The 21,816-nt window shown below is 41.6% G+C and overlaps 2 protein-coding genes across 4 annotated transcripts in view; both read left to right on the top strand.

Annotated features, from left to right (window-relative positions):
- DAB2 (DAB adaptor protein 2) overlaps positions 1-5,256 on the top strand; it is a gene marked incomplete at its 3' end in the record, with an annotated part of 48,627 nt that extends 43,371 nt beyond the window's left edge. Inside the window, exons 13-15 of one of the 3 annotated variants that reach the window (XM_081089963.1) lie at positions 350-459; positions 3,251-3,286; positions 5,185-5,256. In XM_081089963.1, coding sequence (XP_080946089.1) covers positions 350-459; positions 3,251-3,286; positions 5,185-5,256 — 218 coding nt within the window. Of the gene's footprint in view, positions 1-349; positions 460-1,041; positions 1,113-3,250; positions 4,977-5,184 lie in introns of those variants that run through there. The other 2 variants (XM_081089961.1, XM_081089962.1) reach the window with 2 other exon arrangements.
- An 8,532-nt stretch (positions 5,257-13,788) lies between these two features.
- Positions 13,789-21,816, top strand: part of C9 (complement C9) — a gene marked incomplete at its 5' end in the record, with an annotated part of 32,927 nt that continues 24,899 nt past the window's right edge. Inside the window, one exon of the mRNA XM_081089671.1 lies at positions 13,789-13,871. Coding sequence (XP_080945797.1) covers positions 13,789-13,871 — 83 coding nt within the window. The remainder of the gene's footprint in view (positions 13,872-21,816) is intronic.

Raw genomic sequence — 21,816 nt, 5'->3', positions numbered from 1 at the left:
GTGCTGCCCTCTTGTGACAAATTTTGAGGGCTGCCAAGAGCTATTGATAGGCAATGGGTGCTGGTAGCTGGAGGGCTGTATAGGAAAGCCTCCACCAAGCTCCATGGCTTCCAGTGGGGAATCTGAAGCTCTTTCACTTCAAGTCAATCAATATGCATGGTGTCCTCTTCTGAGAGGGATGGGTTTGCCTGTAATAATTGGGAGCCCTCATATGTGGTGGTGATGTTTGCTCCATTGATGGACATTTCAAAATCATGGAACTTACTTTCTAAGATAAGCCTGGCCAGGGCCTGCTGCCTGTATTTGGGGAAAGCTTGTCTACTGATTACTTGGGTTTTTCACCTTCTAGAACCACCAAAGCCAGCTCCCAGACAAGGTGCCCCGCCAGTTACCAACTCTTCTGACAATGCCTTTCAGAACCCTTTCTCTAAAAATGCTTTCAGCTCATCACAAGCCTCTGTAAGTATCAGCTGCTGCAAGCTGTCAATCATAGTGTTGCCACAAAGAGCTACTGCCTCCACGGTTAACCTTGCTTGTAGGTATAACAATCCTGTGATGATCAAGGACAGTTGAATAAGATTTATCATTGAGAACCACCACCATGTAATCAACTCAAATTGGGGGAAGGTGATTTTTGCAGGGATGCCTATTCTAAACTTGAGAAATGAATATCATATAGAAAAAGTCTTTTGCATCTCATTGAACCTGGCTCATAAAAACATTTGAAGAGAAAATCAAACCAAAGTACTATATTTAAAAAATCTTTCATAGATTTAAGTTCCTGATTTCTCACCCATGATTCTTTAGCTCAAAAAAAGAAAAAATACTTCCCAATCTGGGGAAGCAAACATAATCTACCTGAACCTTGATTTTGATGTAAATAATAAATATACACCACTAGTTACAAGCTGGCAAATATAAATCATTGTAGACCCTTCTGTGACCTATGTGAATTTTAAAGAAATTAGAGAAGTCTAAGTATTTTTTTTTTTTCTTATAACTATAAGTATACTTACTGATTGGTTGGTTGTATCTCCATAGATGACTTCTCCTCAACCCGCATCTCCCGATGTATATAGGGATCCTTTCGGAAGTCCTTTTGCGTAACTTCTGTAAGTAGGGTGGCGTAGGGGGTGAGGATGAAATTTCAATTTTAGAATTGGGAAGAGGTTCAGTCTCTGTCATTTAGAAGTAATAGACATGAAAATCTATACTTAGCTACTTTTATAATGACTAGGCTGGTGTTCATATATATGTGTATATGTATATGTATATGTATAGTATATGTATATGTATATATGTACATATATATACACACACATACATACTAGAGGCCCAGTGCATGAAATTCATGCACTCGGGGAGGGAGGGGCGGGGCGTCCCTCAGCTCGGCCTGCACCCTCTCACAGACCAGGAGCCCTCAGGGGATGTCCGACTGCTGGCTTAGGCCCCCTCCCAGGGAGAGGGCCTAAGCCAGCAGTTGGACATCCTTAACACTGCTGCGGAGGCGGGAGAGGCTCCCGGCACTGCAGCTGCACTCACCAGCCGTGAGCCCGGCTTCTGGCTGAGCGGTGCTCCCCCTGTGGGAGCGCACAGACCACCAGGGGGCATCTCCTGCATTGAGCGTCTGCCCCCTGGTGGTCAGTGTGCCTCACAGTGATCGGTCGTTCCACCGTTTGGTCGATTTGCATATTAGCCCTTTATTATATAGGATATATCAAAAGTAGTAATAGACCTCTGGGCATGTGGATTTCTATCATATCCTTTGTTTTTGATATTTCAGGTATTTATGGAAGTAAAACATAACATAACACCTACAGCTTTCTAGTTTTGTTTTGTTTTACCTTCATGTTTAAGTGATTACAAAGCATCCTGGTAATTACTTGATTCCAATAGAACAGCGGTTTTCAACCTTTTTCATCTCATGGCACACCTAAAGTAATTACTAAAATACTGTGGCACACACAAAAATACTATATTTTTTGCCGGTCTGACAAAAAATAGGTATAATTTTGATTCATTTGTACTGGATGGCTATTGTAGTGTTGGCTGTTGTCATTTTTTTTCATTTGAAAATCTAAGGGAAAAGAGGTCAGTGCCCCTGACTAAATAGTCAGATATTGCATATTTTAAGAATTCTGGCATACTGGTTGAAAATCACTGCTATAGAAGGTTCAAAATCTGTAGACCTTCGGAAGCCACAAAACAGGTCAGCTAAACAGGTAATGATCACAATACTCTGCCTCCCAAATCAGTACTTATTTCTTTGTGAGGTTCTTCAAAGCTAGTCTTAAATAGTCTGATGGCATTAAATCCCAAAGTGGGACAGTTGCCAGTACCTCCTTCAAAAACAGTGTCAGTGCCAATGAGTTTGAAAGTTGATCCTTCCCACTAGTGGATTTCATCCTAAGCAAGTTATTGATGTAACCACCCTTTCTTTCTTAACAGTGAGTGGAAGCAACTTTGATTGACATTAAAAGATTGAAGTTAGTGGAGGGGAGGAGGTATATCTGCATTTAGGAGATGGGCATAGCTGGCTCAGGAGACCCATAGAAAGAGTGAAAAGAACCATTTTCTATCTGACAACAATAAGACTGAGTTTATTTGCAATTTGGATCACCTCCCCCTCAATGCGTTTCTACAGTTACAGTGTTTCTTACGGGCTTTTTCATAAAATCTGCTTCAGAGAACTGGGTGAGATTTTTGGAAAGGCAAATTCCAGAGCCCACCCCTGCCCTAAAGTATCCCTGTGTGGTGCTGAAGAGAAAAGCTTGGTTTTAACAAGCATCCAGGTGGTTTGTAATGCTAATAAGACAGTGTAATATATTGAAGGCTAGAAGTCTTAGCAGAGACTCATTCTCACCCTCCTCTCCAGGAGAAGCATTGAACAAATAGAAAAATATAAACTACACCAGGAGCGTGGGAGAACTGTTTGCACTAAATTGAATTGACTAGAGTTGTCTTTGAAGGCTCCTTTTTCTTTAGGTCTTGAAGGGAGAATAATCTTGGCCAACCTGCTAAACTAACAGATTGGGAGGGGAAGCATCATGGGAGAAAATAGCTAACATTATTGATCACTTGTGTTAGGCACTTTATTACAGGTTCTACATTTATTATCTTATTTAACCCTCTTGCATCAGCCCTAGGAGATACTGTTACTGACATTTTAAATAATGGCTTGATATTTAATACATTGATATCCAATCCAAAAATTCTAACCACGGGTTTTCTCTTCTCCGTACTTCTCTAGGAACTTGGCTTGCAGACTTTCCAGAGGAACAGAGAGGTTGGCCTTAGCAGTCAAGGACAAAGCTGATTGCCACACTAGTCCTGACCGCTGCCCTTGTTCCAGCTTTGCATATTATCTGCTGCCTTATTTCTTGCTGCCTCTTCCACCTGTAAAGAGTCTCACTTTCTGTTTAGGTTAATGCTAAACTGAATCTTATAGCTTTAAATAAATTAAGAATCTAAACACTCTAGCTTAAATATAAATGAAGTAGTTTCCCTACCTGAGCCCTTGCCTAGTGTGTCCCTAAAACCTTCTAGAACATTCTCCCATGTACCCTCTGGTTGTGCGATGCAGCCACCCCTCAGATCAGACTGCTTTGAATAAATTTTAAAATCCTTACTGTTCAAGGTTGTTTGGGGGTTCCGTTTTAGAGCATAAAACCTAAAAATTGTAGTCGAGCAGGGCACCTTCTTAAATCTTGCTTCACACCATCACTTCCAGAGAATTTTTAAAGTAAAATTGAAGCAAGTCCAACTTCTCTGTAGGCACTTTGGAATCCGACACACCCAAGAACCTTTTTAAAGATATAACTTCTCTTTCTGAAGATTGTATTTTTCTCAAGGGCGAGAGTATCCTTTCTCCAGTCTGCTAGCTCTTGCCAATGAGGGAAATGCATTATTCGTGTCTCCTCTCCTTTTCCCTTTGATTCTCTTGTCAATCAGTTTTGCTCCTGGGTTCACATCACTTCCTTTTCACAAGAAAGGGAGTTTTGTGGGGCAAAATATCTAATGATTCACAGATCTGAACTCTTGTCACCTTCTCAGTAATTGCTAATCCCAGTAACTAGAATTGCAAATGGGACAACCTTTATCCTTTCTGTGGAAGAGGGGCCATCCTCTTGAGCTGAAGTTCCAGGAGAGCAGTTAATGTTGAAGAAAACCCGAACTCGACTCAGCAATGAAGGACAACACATCACAAAGTGAAATGTGATTGTGCCAAATACGTTAGGTGCTTATTTGGGGTTATGCTAGACCTGGATCAAGTAACTGGAAAGCTTTCTGGAAGCCACAACCTCATAGCTAGTTAGAAGATCAATAGGGAAAAAAAAACGTACACAAAAACCTGCAGAACAATTATTCCCTCCTATCATTGCAAACCTAATGTCTGAAATATTTTTCTCCTTTAACCTTGGAAACTGCCCAGTTAGCTTTCAGTCCTATTGCTAGCACAGTTCCGGAGGGTTGGTTCTTGCCAAAATGAGTTTTGTTTGCTTTTGTTGGGTTTTTAATGTTGTCTCTTGACCCCTAATGCTCAGGTTCTTGTGGGTGTTAACCAACCACATTCAATGTAACTTTTAGGTAGAAGAAGAGGATGACTGCTTACTATCTAAATAAGATGCTGGCCTCATGGATCTCTATTGATTAGCCCCAACTAGTCCAAGCTAAAGTCCCATGGTTTTATGTTTAATGGTAATAGCTCCTCATATTTGGCATAATTTTCCATCTGGCTTCCTACTCAGTCATTATAAACACAGACTTGAAATAGTATTTTATATGTCCAAATACCTACATGTGCTAAACTGGAGGCAATTATTTCTAGATAGTTGAATTTTTGAAAGTAGAAAAATTTTTTAAAGTGATGATCAGCCACATAAATATTTTATACATACTTGTTTTCTTGTGCACTTTCTGTATGCAAATAAAGCTATAAATTTACTCATTTCAATAAACTGGAATGGCAGAATCTCATGTGTTACCATCAGTTTATTCTAATATATAACCCCTGTTCTGTGTTGATGTGCTAGGGTCAAGATATAAAATATACCTAGGGAAGAAATGTTAGTTATTATACATTGTGAATTGTCATAAAGATGAAGAGGAAGTGGGGATGCATTAAATAGGACCGTAAGTAAATTATCATCTGATATCTTTCAGTTCCTTATTCTCCTCTCTCAGACCTACATCCCTCCTTCCTGGGAGATTAATGGGACAGTGGATAAGCCCTTGTACCAGCACAATTTCAACTGACGTCAGGAATAAACATCACTTAATAGTGAACTCTTGGCTTACACCTTTTACTCTTTGCTTGTTCTTGTTCTTGTTTGACCTCACCAAGACACAACTTGGACTGGCTCAGGCTAGCACAGGCCATTCAGGAGCACTTCTGTATGAGGTGGGCTGGCCAACGATCAGTTATTTTTAACCCTAGGACACCCTTAAACACTCTCCCCTGTATAAAAGTTCGAGGCTCCCACTCTTTTCAAGAAGACCTAGATGTTTGAGGAAATTGACCCCAAGGCAGGCCTTGCTTGGGTACAGAAGTGTTGGTGCTAAACTTGATTCCTCTAAGAATAAGACAAATTTGGTATGTGTGTATGGTGGGGGCGGGGGGTGTCATTGATTTGTGTTGACTGTTATGGGACATTCAATATTACTGTTTACCTTTCCCCTTACCAGAACATTTGCTCTCTTTCTGACAACAATGAGTAGAATATAGAGAAACATACTCCACATAAAAGCAGCTTCCAGAAAGCCACAGGTGAAGATGGTTGCTGATTAGAACATGTTGCACAAATTACCTGATGTATCCAGATGTCTGCAGTGTGTCTAACCCACTGAGCCCGTGTACCATTTCCAGGTGGCTTCTGTGAGATCCTGCCAGAGATTAATTCTTGCTCATGTGTGCTAGAGGAGGACACTGATTTCAGCATAATGGGAACTACTGTTGACCAAGCAGAGGAAGGTGCCTACTGAAGTGTCCCAGCAAAGTGGAAACAGATCTCTTCTTTATCATCTCTCTAGTCACGGGTGCTACTTGGACCTGGGTGCCAGAAGTCCATCTTTTATGGTAACCTTCTTCTACATGGAAGAGGCTTTCAGTTAGGCATCAGAGAGATCTAAGCTAAAAGCTGGACTTGAACAGTCAGCGTGCTCCCAAATGTCTCACACAAAGGCAATACAAAAAGAAAAGGGATTGATTTTCTCAAGATGATCTTGCATTTGTGAGGTGCTTTACCATTTACACAGAATGTCATTCTGTAGATATCGTTACCCTGTGAGGTGGGCTCTGTTTCTGCCCCATCGTGTCTGAGAATGGCTGTGATCTGCTCCACCTCTTCAGAGAGTGGTTTCCATGGTATTTCATTGTAAAAGTGAGTGTTGTGGTAGGGAGATCTTTTCAGTAAGTGATTTCAACTCTTCCATCAAAATGTTATCTGTGGTGTCCAGAGAGAGCACAGGTCTGTGCCTTTCCTGTGCTAAAAGCAGGGAGGGGGGAGCACAGAGGACGGAGCTAACTCAGGAGTTTGTTGACTCTGCAATAACCTGATGAGTGAGGACTCTGACCCAAATTCCCGAAAAGGTTCAATACAAAGTCTTCTAGTGAGAGATGGGAGCTCCCCAAAAGCCCCTGGCAAATAGTCAAGCTATTACCACTGGAGCAGATTGCTAAATACTAAAACACCTGACTCCTGCTGGGAAAGGTTTTAACTAATTCCCTTCCATTCAAAATAACTAAGACCCATTTCTAAGTTGATGGGCCAAACATGGACATATACAAGGCTGTGAACTGGCCGCAGCCTGTTAGCATGTCCTAGTTACAGCAATGCTGATAAACAAGGACCAGCCACGTGTCAACTCACCCAATGAAGGACCCTGTTTGCCCTTACTTCTCTGGAACAGTGTACTTAATTACTAACCCTCTCTGGTGTGCTGGATCATATGAGTGCCCGTCTCTGGGAAGATGAGAGTATGGGCTACTCAGTGACTAAAATTAGTAGGGGCTATTCTTCCCACATAAAAAATCTAGATTAATGGCTGCTGGTTTTAGCTCAACAAGGCCCTCAAAGACACGGACTTTTCCCAAGCTTTTCACTCCAACTTTTATAGCCTTTTGGCTCCTAATAGTCACAGAATGGCTGCAGAGCTCCAAAGAAGGAGAGCAGAAAGGGAAAAGGCAGCACAATTCAATGTCTCCTCTTTGTTCTGGGCATTTCAGTTGTTCCCAAGGATTGCGGGTGGACTTCAGCTATGCCTCATGGCCACTGCTAGGTGCAAGGGAGACTGGGAAATCAAGCTTAAAGTTTTATCAACTTCTATAGTGAAGATAGTTAGGGAAAAGACATGGCTGGCTAGATAGTTTGTGAGGCCTAGGGCAAAATAAAATTCCTTTGTTCAAAAAACAGGAAAAGAGTGCCATTTGGGACATTAAAGTATCAACTTCCTTTCTTCTTTCTTCAATTTGTCCCATATTGTGGTGTATTTTATCTGCTATTTAATGTTCTAAGCAAAGAAAAATTAAAATTTTAGATATTCACATGAGTTTTACCACTGATCTTTAACTCATAAGTGGAATCACTGAAATTATACAATTTGCATTTCATAACTCCTATATGCACTGTACTTCCTTCCTTCTTGAACAATGGAAACACTGCACATACTAACTCAACTGTTTTTAATTCACTTCCTGACACACATACATTCTACAGTAGACTCTAGTTTACTACTCAGTAAAGAAAGATGGGGGGAGAAAAAAACTCTGGGTTGTCCTATCTTTTTCTTTCTATGTCATTATCTTCAGCGTAAGTAGGTGGCTAATGCAGGGACAGAACACTAATAAGAAAGGTCTGACAGTGTTTCTTGGTCATTTGTGTTTCTTTTGTGTTGGAAGCAAGTTCTAGTTCAAAGGAACAGTGCGACTTCTCAGAGCTGCCACTTAGTCATGGACATAATCCACTTACCTTACATTCAATTTTGCTTTGAGTGACTGAACTCCCACACCTCATGAGCTCACCTGAATTTCATGTTCAGAGGGCAACATAAACACTGTGTACAAATGGGGTGACATTTTCCATGTGTATTTCCTCTGTTCATGGGCGCGCTTCATTTTCCCATCAGACTTTGCTTTCAAAACAAAAGTTCAAACATGAAATTAAGAATTTCAAGATGGCAACAATAGAGCACTCAAGCAAGGATGGGGTCCTTCTGAGTGCTGAGCCCTGAGCACTGGGCAGGTAGTATGCCCATGAAGCCAGACTTGGCAGGAAGACCTTGGAAATGGGTGGTAGATTAGCCAATGCGACTCCCACATGCCCCGATGATAGTTTAACCTAATGTTGGCCCACCACCAAATGCAGATCACAGCAGTCTTTGACTTCGTAGCACCCTCTGGGCAGAAGACAAGCACATGGGAGGCATAGTCAGCAAAGCCAGGGCAAGGTACCTTGACTAGAAAGTGGAAGCAAAGACTGCAGAGGACCGACTAGTTTCCATGTGTGAGTAGCGTGAGAATTACCAGAGACAATAAAAATTGGAAGGAGGTAGGGAATTAAAAGCCACTGCACGGTAGGTTTCATTGTTGACATAACCTAATTTGAACTCAAGGGCTGTGCCATTTCAGTTGGATCCGTTGGAAAGATATAGAGGGGAGGACTGTAAAACTCCTGAGCTCTTACTTCCTGATTGGGACAGGGGAGGTGGAAGAGGGTATAGAGGGGATAAATGGTGATGGAAAAAAATAAAATAATAATAAAATAAATAATAAAATAAAATGCTTTGTAGCTCTCCATTTTACTTCATTGCAAGCATGACACTGCCAGATTTGGCAAACAAGAGTGGATTCAGGGATAGGTCACAAAAGTCAATGAATAATAACAACCTACCCAGAATTTACCACCTACAGACACTATTCTTCAATGTATTACAAATAAATAATTTAATTTTCATATCACTTCTGAGTTGGGCTGTCAGTACCACCACCACCATTTTATAGAAGAGGGCACTAAGGTGCAAAGTCGAAGAGCTAGTAAATGGCTAAAGTGAAATCCCACCCAGTCTCCAATGTCCTTGTACTTAACCTCAAATTGACCACTTAACCACTCCATTGCCTCCAAAACTGGCACCACCCCCTTTCCTATGGCATACCTTACATTCACCAAGATTTTATTCATAGTACTTTTCCTGTAACCAATATGCTTGTCACAAAAATGCATGAAAAAATATGTTTTCATTCATTTTTAATTCGGCAAGTTAATCACCATTTGACCTTTCTAGAGCTCACTTTCAGCATGGATTAGTTAACACTTCAAAGTTTGAATTTTCTAGTTCTAATGCAACACAGCAATTTAACCTCACATTTAGTCCATTCTAACTCAGGGTTGACACACCAGCCTGTTTGTCTTTAATGCAAGCTTCAGACTACTCACAATGAACGATGGGTTGTGAGCGATGCTCTCCCAATTTCTTCTCCATGATAAATAGCAACCCATCCTGCATCCGCTTACAGTCAGGTTAGATGCATGTCCTGTGGTCAGTGAGGAAGACTGATCACACATTCCATTTTCTAACAGGAATGCTGCTGTGTGGTTTCATCAAAACCTCCCATCCAGTGGCAGCATGCTCTTAATGAACTGGTCAAACCTACATATTCATGACATGCAGTTTACTTAAATTCTCTCCTCTTAAGTCTTCAGGATTTAAAAAGCCTATCAGTGGTGATGACTTTCTTAATCTTTTAATTTGACAAACACAAATGCTTGAGCTGTAAATGTTAAAAACTGAACGTGTAAACACAGAGCAGAGAGACACCTAGAAGCCCATCAACAACACCCACAGACACCCCCGTGGCAGTGAAAAGCACAAGTCAGCAAAGAGAGAAAAAGTAAATTAAGGAGATGATGCTGGACCAGAAACAGGATCAGGTTCCTGACTTAACTCATCTCTCGTTACCAGCCAGCCCTATCCCCAGAGAAGAAAGCTTAGCAGAACATGTCTGGAGAAGACACATGTATTTCCTAACAAGGTCTCAAACATTTGCTTGCACAGCACTTGTGTGCAAAGAAAAATGTAACTTTCTTCCTTGCTTTTTTATTTCTTGCTTTATTTCTCTCTTTCTTGCTCCAGTCTGATCTTCCTCCGGTGCCTCCACTTTGCTGGGTGAAGGTGCCAGCGTGTAACCTCAATCCTGTCATTATTACTCCCTCCATAAGTAACTATCTCTTTTAAACATGTGCTCAGGCCCTGACCGGTTTGCCTCAGTGGATAGAGCGTTGGCCTGCAGACTCAAGGGTCCCGGGTTCGATTCCAGTCAAGGGCATGTACCTTGGTTGTGGGCACATCCCCAATGGGGAGTGTGCAGGAGACAGCTGATCGATGTTTCTCTCTCATCAATGTTTCTAACTCCCTATCCCTCTCCCTTCCTCTCTGTAAAAAATCAATAAAATTATATATATATATATATATATATATATATATATATATATATAAATATGTGCTCAGTAATTCAAATGCCTTTCCTTCTTCCTGCTCTTCTCCATGATAGTGTTTAGTATTATGGGGGTGTGGGGGTGGCGGGGGTGCTGAGAAAGGGCTAGATCCTCAGACAGGTCCTTATGCTGTCCTCTGGTTCTTCCAGTCTCTGCAGCGTCACCTCACCTACCTTGTTACCTGCAGCTAAAGCTTTTGACTGAAGATTGTGGACTCTATTCCTCTCCATACAGTTGGGGGCCCTGCAGCGCCTGGTGGTTCTCCCTGCTGCCTGGGCCCCCACCTTGGCCCTCATAACACTGGGCTCCTGAGGTCTGATTGTAAGAGCTTCTCCATTTTTTCCCCTCAGTTCCAGGCCCGGGTTGCCCTTAAGGTAGCAAGCCTCCCAGCAAGCCTGCCAGCTACTCCCCCTCTCCCTCCTCAAGTAAGAGGGGAGCTTTGACAGCCTCTGTGGCCCCTAATTGCCAAAGAAACCAGGGAGCCAAATTCAGTCCCATCCCGTCCCCCCCCCCCCCCCCCCCCCCCCCGTCTTGCCAAGCACATGGCACAAACACTCTTATTCCAAGTTGGCTTCCCCACACTGGGAAAGTCTGGAAGCTGTTCTCCCAGTGTCTCAGATGGCAAGGACAGAAACACCTCTCTTTGACCTCAACCTACGTATCCTGCTGGCTCCATTCTGGGTAGTTGGCCTGAAAAACTTACTCAGAACAGACATCTCCCAGCCTGCTTCTCCCACCTTTGTCTTCCCCCCTCTCACTCTTTCTCAGACCGGCAGTCTTTTCACCGTTTCTGCGTAATAACCTGGGTTGTCCCCACTGCTTTGGGATGCACATGTGATCAATTGCTTTTTGATTCTACCGTCTCTTTCCTGGAAACAAGCCTCAGGGTTCAGCCTGGGAGTTGTAAAGTGTCAAGAAAGCATAATTTTAAAAGAGGGAAAAATTAAAGAGAGTTTAAGATTTGCAAAGCGTCATCCCCTATTACATTTAATTGGGCTTACATGTTGTTCACTGACAAGTCTGAAATGGGTTTGGTCCTCAAACACTAGTTTCTTTTTGTCAAGGTCTGAAGTTCCAGAAGCCAAATACACCTCAACCAAGTGAAATGAACTGGCGAAAGGCCGATGAAAGATAGGTAGTCAGAGATAGTGTCCACGAGATTTAGGCAAAGCAGTGGAAAATTTTATAGGTGGGATTGGTGCCAGATAGTTTATAGATGCCTGTGCAAGGAGTGGAAGCTGTATGAGGGAGTTGCATTTGGGAGAGGAGTTTATTCATGGACAGGGAATTCAGAAATAGTGTGATAGATAGGCCAGCGGGAAGATGCTAATCTGGAGAAAAATGGGGCAAAGAGCTGGATGTCTCAATAAAGCCCAAGAACAGGGAAATGGAGAGCGTGAGAGTGAGGTAATCCTGCATGGCCGACATGTAGACCTCGTACATTGTTTATAAACACCTAGCTCAGGACAGCCCGTGGAAGGAATCCCATTAGATACCTCAAGCTCTTTGCACAAAAAGGAGAAAGGGCAAGAAAGGGTGGCGAGAGTAGATAACTTTTCTGTAGGTAGGACTGTTTCTGGAGAAGGAAGGCAGTCCTGGGAAAACTAGCTCTAAATCTGTTACCTCCACAACCTACCCCTGCTTTACTGGTCTTCATTTGTGCTAATGTTTGAAAATTTACTCCGCAAACTTTAAAAAGTACTGATGCAAGAGCCCGTTCCAGCTTAATTATTACAATCAGGTGGACGTGGGCAGGCATCAATGTTTTTTTTCATCAATATTTTTTCCCCAAGCCATTCTATTATGCAAGCAGTGTTTTTTTAAATTTTTAAAAATACTGACCCAATGATATGTTTATTGATTTTTATTTTTTTCCATACTTTTATTCTGTTTGGGATACCTATTTATTGATTTTTAGAGAGAGGAAGGGAGAGAGAGAGAAACATCAATGTGAGAAAGAAATATCAATCGGTTGCCTCTCAGACATACCCCAGCAGGGGACCAAACCTGCAATCCAGATATGTACCCAGACCAGGAATTGAACCCGTGACCTTCAGTGTACTGGACAACACTCCAACCAACTGAGCCACACAAGTCAGGGCACAACCAGTGTTTTAAGAGCAGCTGTGATGTCCACCTTTTCAGGTACTTCCAAAACACCGTACCCCTCCCACAAGTCCTGGAGGACATGCAAAGGGAGTGGGGTTGAGGGGCATCGTTTATGAGGGGTTGGAGCAAATTGTTCCATCTCAGAATCTTTCATGCTGACATAATTGATCATGTGTTTCTGGACCATATTCTCCTAGAGGGGATAATGTAAATGCCTTAGGGCCAGTGATGGCGAACCTTTTGAGCTCGGCGTGTCAGCATTTTGAAAAACCCTAACTTAACTCTGGTGCCGTGTCACATATAGAAATTTTTTGATATTTGCAACCATAGTAAAACAAAGATTTATATTTTTGATATTTATTTTATATACTTAAATGCCATTAAACAAAGAAAAATCAACCAAAAAATGAGTTCACGTGTCACCTCTGACACGCGTGTCATAGGTTCACCATCACTGCTTAGGGCAGTGGTTCTCAATCTTGACTGCACATTAGAATCGCCTGGGAATCTTTAAAATCCTGATTTCTGGGCCTCATCCTCCGGAAATTCTGTTTCTTTGTTACTAACGTTGTGGCCCCACCCCATAACAAAGAAACAGAATTTCCAGAGGATGAGGCCCAGAAATCAGGATTTTAAAAAGATTCCCAGGTGATTCTCATGTGCAGCCAAGGTTGAGAACCGCTGCCTTAGGGAGTTCACTTGAATTCTTCAAAGTGATGCACTACACCTGTAAAGAAAGCCTTTCCCATGTGGGCTCACACAGCTCGTTTTGACATTGGGATTTCCCTGTGTGGCCTCCCTTTCCAGCCAGCACAGTTCTCTTACTAATTCTGAGTTTATGCCTCTATGGAAATTATTAACAGGCCTTTCTTTCCCTAATTACACACTCCCTTTTCCTCAGAATCTCTGAAGATGAGCAATACTTGGTTGGTTTTGTTGTGGTTTTAACACCGCTGTTAAACTCAGCCAATTGAGCATTGCCTGAATATACTTGTCAATACGAGAAAACAGCAGGCCAAGAATTATGAAATGTCTCTCCTTTGATTGGACTTTGCACCCAGGAAGGCAATTCAACAAAAACCTGATAAAAAAACAAACAAACAATTGTTCCCGGTACTCTCACTCTCTGTAATAAGTGCCTCCGTGGACCCAGCTGGCCACTGCACTCAGAGCTGCCCAAGCAGAGCAGATGGCGGGGGGCCGGGGCTTCACCTCAGCGATATGGATATGTGTGCTCGAAATCAGTGTCCTGACCGCCGGGCCCACTCCCAGGTGAGTCCCTCTTCTATTTTCTCTGCATTTTCACTGTGGGCTTGGATACTTCAAGGTCTGCTTCATAGCAAAGCAGGTAAAAAATGTTAACCCACCTTGAGATATGTAGCCCTAGAATTTAAACATTGAAAAGGGGTAAAAACAGGCATGGGTGTGTCTTTGAGAGTTTTCTGAGGAAACTTGCTGCTGTTTCTTGAGATTTCTTTGGGGGAAGAAGGGGGAAGGCATTCAATGCTAAGGCTGAGATAGTCTTTAAGTGCTTGGGATTCTAAAACAAAGCTGATTTTCACTCGAGTAGATAAACCTGGGTTTATCAGTGTCTAACGTCTGAGAAGTTTAAAGCTAAGGAAATCAATCTTTCCCACGCTCTGCCTCAATGTCTAACACTGAACCTATCGAAGCCATTAGGCAAATGAACCATTTGTACTTCTTGTCCCTAACATCCCAAGCTGTGTGGCCGTGCTCTCAGCAAAGAAAGGTACTTTCCTTTTGCTCTGATCCTCACTGGCAACTCAAAGCCCATGCCAAGCCGGTCGGGGAACCAAACCAACCAGACAATACAGAACATCTATTCTACACCATACCCAGCATTGCTGAAGGGTAGGCCTGTGTGACCCCCGCCAGCAAGCTCTGATGACAGTGCTGAAATACTGTGAGCTGGGACAGGGTAGCCGGGGGAAATATCTTCCCAAACACTGTCCCTCTGCCCAGGCATGACTGATCTGCGTTCAATGCTTCTTTGGTCATTTGACTGGTGGTTTAGCTGAATTCTGATTTGGACTCTGATGTCCACCTCAAGCATCTCTTTGCCTGCCTGGCGGCAGTGGAGGCTGCCTTTCTGCCTGGACCCCCTTGGCACGTGGTTTGCCCCAGGAAGGGGCACACGGAGGTGCTACCCAGACCTGCAAGCCAGTGCTCTGCCAGGCTTTCCTTCATCCCACCTCCTCCTCTTCCCGTGGTCTCTGAGAAGCATTGTCCCACTTAGATAATATGTTCATTTCCTGGGTATCAGGTACAAAGGGGAGTTGGAGAGTCAGTTCCTGAGCATTGCTTTAGCCCTCTGGTACTTACCCTGACCCTTTCTTAAATTAAAATAATAATAATAATAATAATAATAATAATAATAATTTAACAACCCACATTCCTGGATCGTGACTCCTGCTGATTAAAAATGAGAGACTGTGGGGAGGGCTTCAACTGCTTTGAAGTTCATACCCCCTGGGTCCTGGCCACCCTCAGCTGTTTCAGGGAGGACAGGGAGCCCCCTTGGCTGGCCCCCAGCTCTGCGCAGCTGCCATGTTCAGTGGACTTGGCTGCGTGCCTTCCCACCGCCATGCCCTCGCGAGTTTGTTAGGGTCGCCCTGCTCTACCCTTGGGAACAGGGTTGAGGTCAAAACAGAGTGTTCAGTTCAGTCCTGAAGTGAGACACATAGTTCAGCCAGAGAATAAAGAATTTTTAAAAGTATGAATTTGATTAGAATGGAGCCCTAGACTTCCCAAGCTCAGTTCAAGGGGCCATAACTTACAAAGTGACCCTGTAAGCTATTCAAACGCTCTGTACCTTCGTTCCCTATCGGTGACATGGTGGTTGTATTCATTTCTTAGTATCACAAACTGGGTGCTTTAAACCACAGAAATGTATTGCCTCGCCGTTCTGGAGGCGAGAAGTCTGAACTCGAGCTGTGGGCAGGGCCAGACTCCCTCAGAGACTCTGGGGAGGATCTTCCTCAGTGGTGGCCAGCAATCCTTGGCATCCCTTAGCTCGAAGCTGCATCATTCCAATCTCTCTCTGTCATCACATGGCCACCTTATGTCATCTTCCCTCTGTGCAAGTCTGTCTGGTTCTAAATTTCCTCTTTTGATAAGGACACCGGTCATATTGGGTTAGGGTCTACCCTAATGATTTTATTTTAACTTGACTTTTCTCTGTAAAGACCCTCTTTCCAAGAAAGGTCACACTCTGAGGTACAGGAGTTAGAATTTCAAAATTTAGCTCTTAACCTAATAAGGTTTCTAGTGAAGGTTCAATATTATAAATGTAATAAACTTACATCTAAGCCTGTCAGTGCTAAGAACTTGATACATGTGAAATGTCCTTTAAAATAATAACACTGCCATTACTTTCACTTTGTTATGCTTTCTGGTTTAGGAGAGGAAGGGATGGAGTTATAGCTAGCATGCAGGGGACATCATGTGACTGCAGACATTTCATCTTAAGCCACAGTTACTGCGAGCTATTGCTGTGGGAGATTTTCAATGATCTTTTTTTTTTTTTTGCAAACATGAGTGTGTCCTTGAGAAAAGGTCATGAGGGGGATATCATCTCGTATGTTTCTCAAGGTAGAAGTGTTGAAAACCACTGTGCTAATACAATAACAGCTCACAACATAGATCCTGGAGCTAGGTGGCCTGCGTTTGATTCCAGGGTCTACCGTTTAGCTATGTGACCCTAGGCAAGTGCCTTAACTTCTCCTGAAAGTTCTTCACCTGAAAAGTGGGAACAAAAATATGACCTGCTGGGAGAAATTCCTGATAAAGACCGCAGTGTGCTTAGCCCCTTGACAGGCAGGTGTGTGATGAATGTAGCTATCATTATCTTTACTTTTTAATTTGTAAGTAACAAAATATTTACACAAGCCAAAGATCAAAAACTATAATAAGTTATACATTAAGAAGTCTCGATTTCCCTACTCATAACTTTTCATGCGATCTGTGTGACTATGTGAAAAGTACTTAGGACACTCCCGGCATCCACCTCACTCTTTCCCTGTAGGTTACCACCGTTATTAGTTTATAGTCTTACTCTCAACCTTTCTTTGTTAAAGATATGCTATCTCGTACTTAGCTTTTTTCTTTGTACTTTATGATATGTTCTGGAGACCTTTCTGTATTGGTATAGAAGGAACTTCCTCATTCTCCTCACACCTGACTAATTTTCCATTGTGTGGCTATACCATTGAGATAAACCGTCTCTGATTGAATATTTGGGTTGCTTCCAATCTTTTGTGCTATAAACAGTGTTGCAATGAATAGCCTTATTCACATATCATTTTGCAAGCAGATTATTGTACCTCAGGGCTAATTCCCAGAAGCGATATAACTGGGTCAAAAGGTAATCAATTGCTGAAATTGCCTTATGGCCTGGTGAGGTTTGTATTATTTTGCACTTTCGCTAGTAGTGTATGATAACACAAATAAGTGGAAGGATATATACTATGCTCATGGATTAGAAGGATTGATGTTGTTGTTTTTCTTTATTTTTTTTATTGATTAAGTTATTACATATGTGTCCTTATCCCCAAGTTACCCCTTACCCCCCCACTCATGCCCTCACCCCCCTGTTGTCTGTGTCCAGGATTGATATTGTTAAAATGTCCTTACTACCTAAAGTAATATAAACATGCAATGCAACCTCTACTAAAATACCAACGGTATTCTTCTCAGAATTAGAACAACTAGTCTTAACATTTATGTGAAACCGCAAAAGACCCCGAATAGCTAAAGTGGCCTGGAGAAAGAATAAAGTGTGAGTTATCACACTCCCTGATATGACACTATAATACAGAGCTGCAATAATGAAAGATGCTGGCATAAAGCCAACTACAGAGATGAATGCAATAGGATAGAGAGCCCAGAAATAAATCCTTGCTTAAATCCAGGCAAGAAGGAGGTTGTCCTGTTGATGTGCTTTGCCTGGATGCTACACTGAAAAAAATGTATCCTTGTTCATGCAAATGTCCTCATTATCTATCACCAAATGTCTAAAACTGGATTTGAGTGAGTTGGGGGAAACAGCAGCATAGGGGACAGGGCAAAATTGCAGCGAACTACGAGTGCAGAGGTGAAGATTCTAGATCTAGTTCTGCTACTAACTGCCCAACTTTGGATAATTAGTACAGTTTTCTGGCTTTAGGTTCCCATCTGTAAAACAGAACTAATACCCTCAAGGGCATAAAGGTTTAATGAGAAAATGAGATTTGAAAATTGTCCAGTAAAACTAGAAAACTAGTATAGACAAATATAAGAAATTGTTTTATCAAAAAATATATATTGAGTGTTATGGGCTGAATTGTGCCTCATCCTCCCCCCACCCCCCTCAAAAAAAATTGTGTTGAACTCCGAATCCATAGTACCTCAGAATGTGACTGTATTTGGAGATAAGGCCTTTCAAGTGGTTATTAAGTTAAAGTGAGGTCATTAGGATGGGCTCTAATCCAATGTGGCAGGTGTCCCTATAAGAAGAGTGAATCTGAACACAGACACATACAGAGGAAAGACCAGGTGAAGACCTTGGGGAAATGTTAAAACAAAATGATAATATGATCATCTAAGTAAGTGATGAATACAAAAAAAATAGACAGGAACAGATAATCCAGTTGAAGGCAGCAATGCTAGTACTAGAAAAACTAGAAGATATAGAAAAAATCTATAGAGACATTAATAGGTAGAGCCTAGAGTAATTCCTGAAACCAATCATAGACCAGCTCAGTGACATTTTCAGGTCAACTATGGCTTCAAGCTTGGGTTCTTTTGATATAATGAACACCTCCATCCCCCTTGAATAACACCCTTTCAGATTTCATGGATATCCACCAGATGTTTCCAACTAGTGTTTCTCAACATTGCATGAACATGGGAATCACCTAGCATACCCTTTTGAAAACATTGACGCCTAAAGAAAGCCCATCCTCAGTAAGTCTGATTTAATTGATTTGGAGTAAGGATCACAAATTTACAATCCCTATGTTTAATATCTGAGGGATATAATGTGCAATTGATATTGAAAACCAATATAGATCAGTGATGGCGAACCTTTTGACCTCGGCGTGTCAGCATTTTGAAAAACCCTAACCCTCTGGTGCCGTGTCACATATAGAAATTTCTTAATATTTGCAACCATAGTAAAACAAAGATTTATATTTTTGATATTTATTTTATATATTTAAATGCCATTTAACAAAGAAAAATCAACCAAAAAAATGAGTTCGCGTGTCACCTCTGACACACGTGTCATAGGTTCGCCATCACTGCATAGATCATAAAGGAAAATCTGCCATTGTCCCTTGGTGAGGCCTGTCAGTTCCAGCTGCCACCTGAGTTTTATGGAAAAGTTCTAGCAAAGAATTTCTCAGCCATGTGTGATTTCAGATAAGCACAAATACTCAGACTTCTAGGAAAGCAAGTACTTCAAGGAGTTTTGACAGCCTGCGTCATACAATTTAATCTGCACTTTTGAAAGGTTGAAGTTCTTCAGGCCTCCTGGTTTTCTGGATGATGTAGGCAAGAGTCAGGCTTATAAAAATGTCTCCAGTCATGAAGCCAACATTAATGAGAAGGAATTCTCCCACAAATACAACATGGGTGACTCACCAGGAGATCATAACAAATATAGGCCGACTGTCCAAGACAAAATGATCAAGGACTTCCTGTTCTTCACTTATTTATTTATTTGTTAAAAAAATATTTACTTGGCACCTACTGTATTCTAGGCACTTGATATATACAAGCTGAACAAAATTTAAAATTTCCTTAACTCACTGATATTTTTTATCTAGAACATGAACTCTGTTAGTTTGGGGACCATGGTTTTTGTTTTATTTTGTTTTTCTGTTTTACACACAATATATCTCTGATGTCTAGCAAATTACAGATGATTAACACTTGATGAATCAGTAAATGAATGGACAACTCAGTGAAAAAGTTAGTTAAATAAGTGAAATATATCATTGCAAAGGTGCTTATGATATAGGGAAAAACCAGGTGCTATAAAAATATGTGCTCAGAAAATTAGATCACTCAGGAGTTTCAAAAAGTTTCTTAGGAAAAAAATATGTTCAAGATGATGTCAGTATGGTGAGTGGGAAATAATAGGTTTAGAGTCCTGAAAGCATGGAAAAAAGGTAACTTATCTTGGAAATGTCAAGTTTGATATGGCTGGAACTTCAATGAAGAAAAAATGAAGTTGAAGAAGTAAGGAGATAGTCATGTACAGTTCTCTAGACCATGTGTCTTAGTTTCTTATTGCAGCTGGAACAAATTACTACAAATTAGTGGCTTAAAAAAACATAAACGTATTATCTTACAGTTCTGCAGATCAGAAGTCTGAAGTGGGTCTCACTGGGCTAAAATCAAGACACCAGCAGTGCTATGTTTCCTTCTGGAAGCTCTAGGGGAGGATTCATTCTCTTGCTTCTTCCAGCTCCTAGAAACTGCCTCTGTTTCTTGGCTCATGACCCCTATCCATCCTCAGAGCCAGCAACAGCTGGTGAAGACCCTTTTCATGCTTTGAATTTCGCCTGCCTCCTCTTCTGTCTTCACATCTCTCTCAACCAGTCTTCTGCTCTTCAGCTCACGTGATTGGAATGGGCCCACCCAAATAATACAGAATAATCTAATTTTAATCACATCTGCAAAGTCCCTCTTCCATGTAAAGTAACATACAGTATTCACAAATTCTGGGGATTAGGACATGGACATCTTTGGGATCATTAACCTGCCTCTCACACCATGTTGGAAAATTTGAACTTTATCTTAAAAGTAAAGGGAAGTACTGAAAGGCTTTCAGTAGGGAAATGGTGAGATCAACTTTGCATTTTTAAAAAATCCCTCTGGATGATTTATGGATACTGGATTAGAAAGAAACTATTGTCACCTGGGAGAATGTAATATTAGTGTAGACCAGAGAAATGTCTACCCTAGATGGAGATGAAGGGTCGATAGATTTGACAATTACTTAGGAGACTGTACTAGTAAACAGCAGGCTTCCATGGTTGGTTAGATATGGGAAATGAGCATGGGGGATGCCGAGAAAGACAAGCAACACACAAGTCTCTAGTTAGGGTGACTTTTTAAGTGGAAGTGTTATTTACCAAAATAACAAATGCTGGGGAAGGAACAGCTTTGGGACAAGAGGAAAAATAAAGAATTTGTTTTGGGATGTATTGAGTTCTATGAGCCACAAAGACATTTAAGTGCAGATGTCCAATTGAGAATTATATCCAAGCATTTAAAATTCAGAAAAGATGTGTAGACTGCAGACTTATCTCTGGTAGTCATTAGCATACACATGGAAATCAAAGCCCTGGAAAATGTGTAGAGAGGGGAAAAAATCCAAGGAAAGGACCTTGAAGAAAAACAGCATTTCAGAGACTATCAAAGGAGGAAGAGTCTGCATAGGAGAGCTGGAGAACAGGGAAGAAGAGAAAGAAGAAATGAAAGGAGTCTAGTATCATTCAGTCCAAGGGAAGGAAGTGTCTTAAACAGCAAAAGTGGTCAACTGCTTGATCTCTGGGAAGAAGTCAACAAGATAAAGACTGAAAGGAACCAAGTGACCACCTGGAAGTCACTGTTGACCTTGGCAAGAGTAGTGTCATTGAAGCAGGAGGGTTGAGCAGTGATTGGGAAATAAGGAACAAGAGACCAGGGTGCAAACTACTTTTTCAAGAAAGTTGACTAAGAAGATTAGAGAATTTGAGAGGTAGCTAAAGGGTCATATAGGATTGAAGGAGGAGATGAGACTTTTTTGTTGTTGTTGAGAGAGAAACATAAATGCGTTTATAGAAATTTCTTTTTTTTTAAGAGGATCCTTTCATTTTTTTATTTTTTAATGTATTTTATTGATTTTTTACAGAGAGGAAGGGAGAGGGATAGAGAGTCAGAAACATCGATGAGAGAGAAACATCGATCAGCTGCCTCCTGCACACTCCCTACTGGGGATGTGCCCGCAACCAAGGTATATGCCCTTGACCAGAATTGAACCTGGGACCCTTCAGTCCGCAGGCCAATGCTCTATCCACTGAGCCAAACCAGTCAGGGCTATAGAAATTTCTTTAAGGGTCACTGTGAAGGGAGATGGGGGTTGCTGAAAGGAAATGTAGAGTTCAGAGTGTTCCATTTGCTCATTCATCTGCTTGGACACAAATGAAAAAAGAGCTGGAAATGAGGG

Source organism: Myotis nattereri (genome assembly GCF_964212035.1).
Source record: "Myotis nattereri genome assembly, chromosome: 4".
NCBI classification, from domain to species: Eukaryota; Metazoa; Chordata; class Mammalia; order Chiroptera; family Vespertilionidae; genus Myotis; species Myotis nattereri.
Note: the sequence above shows the minus strand (reverse complement) of the source record. Positions and strands in the feature narration are given on the sequence as shown.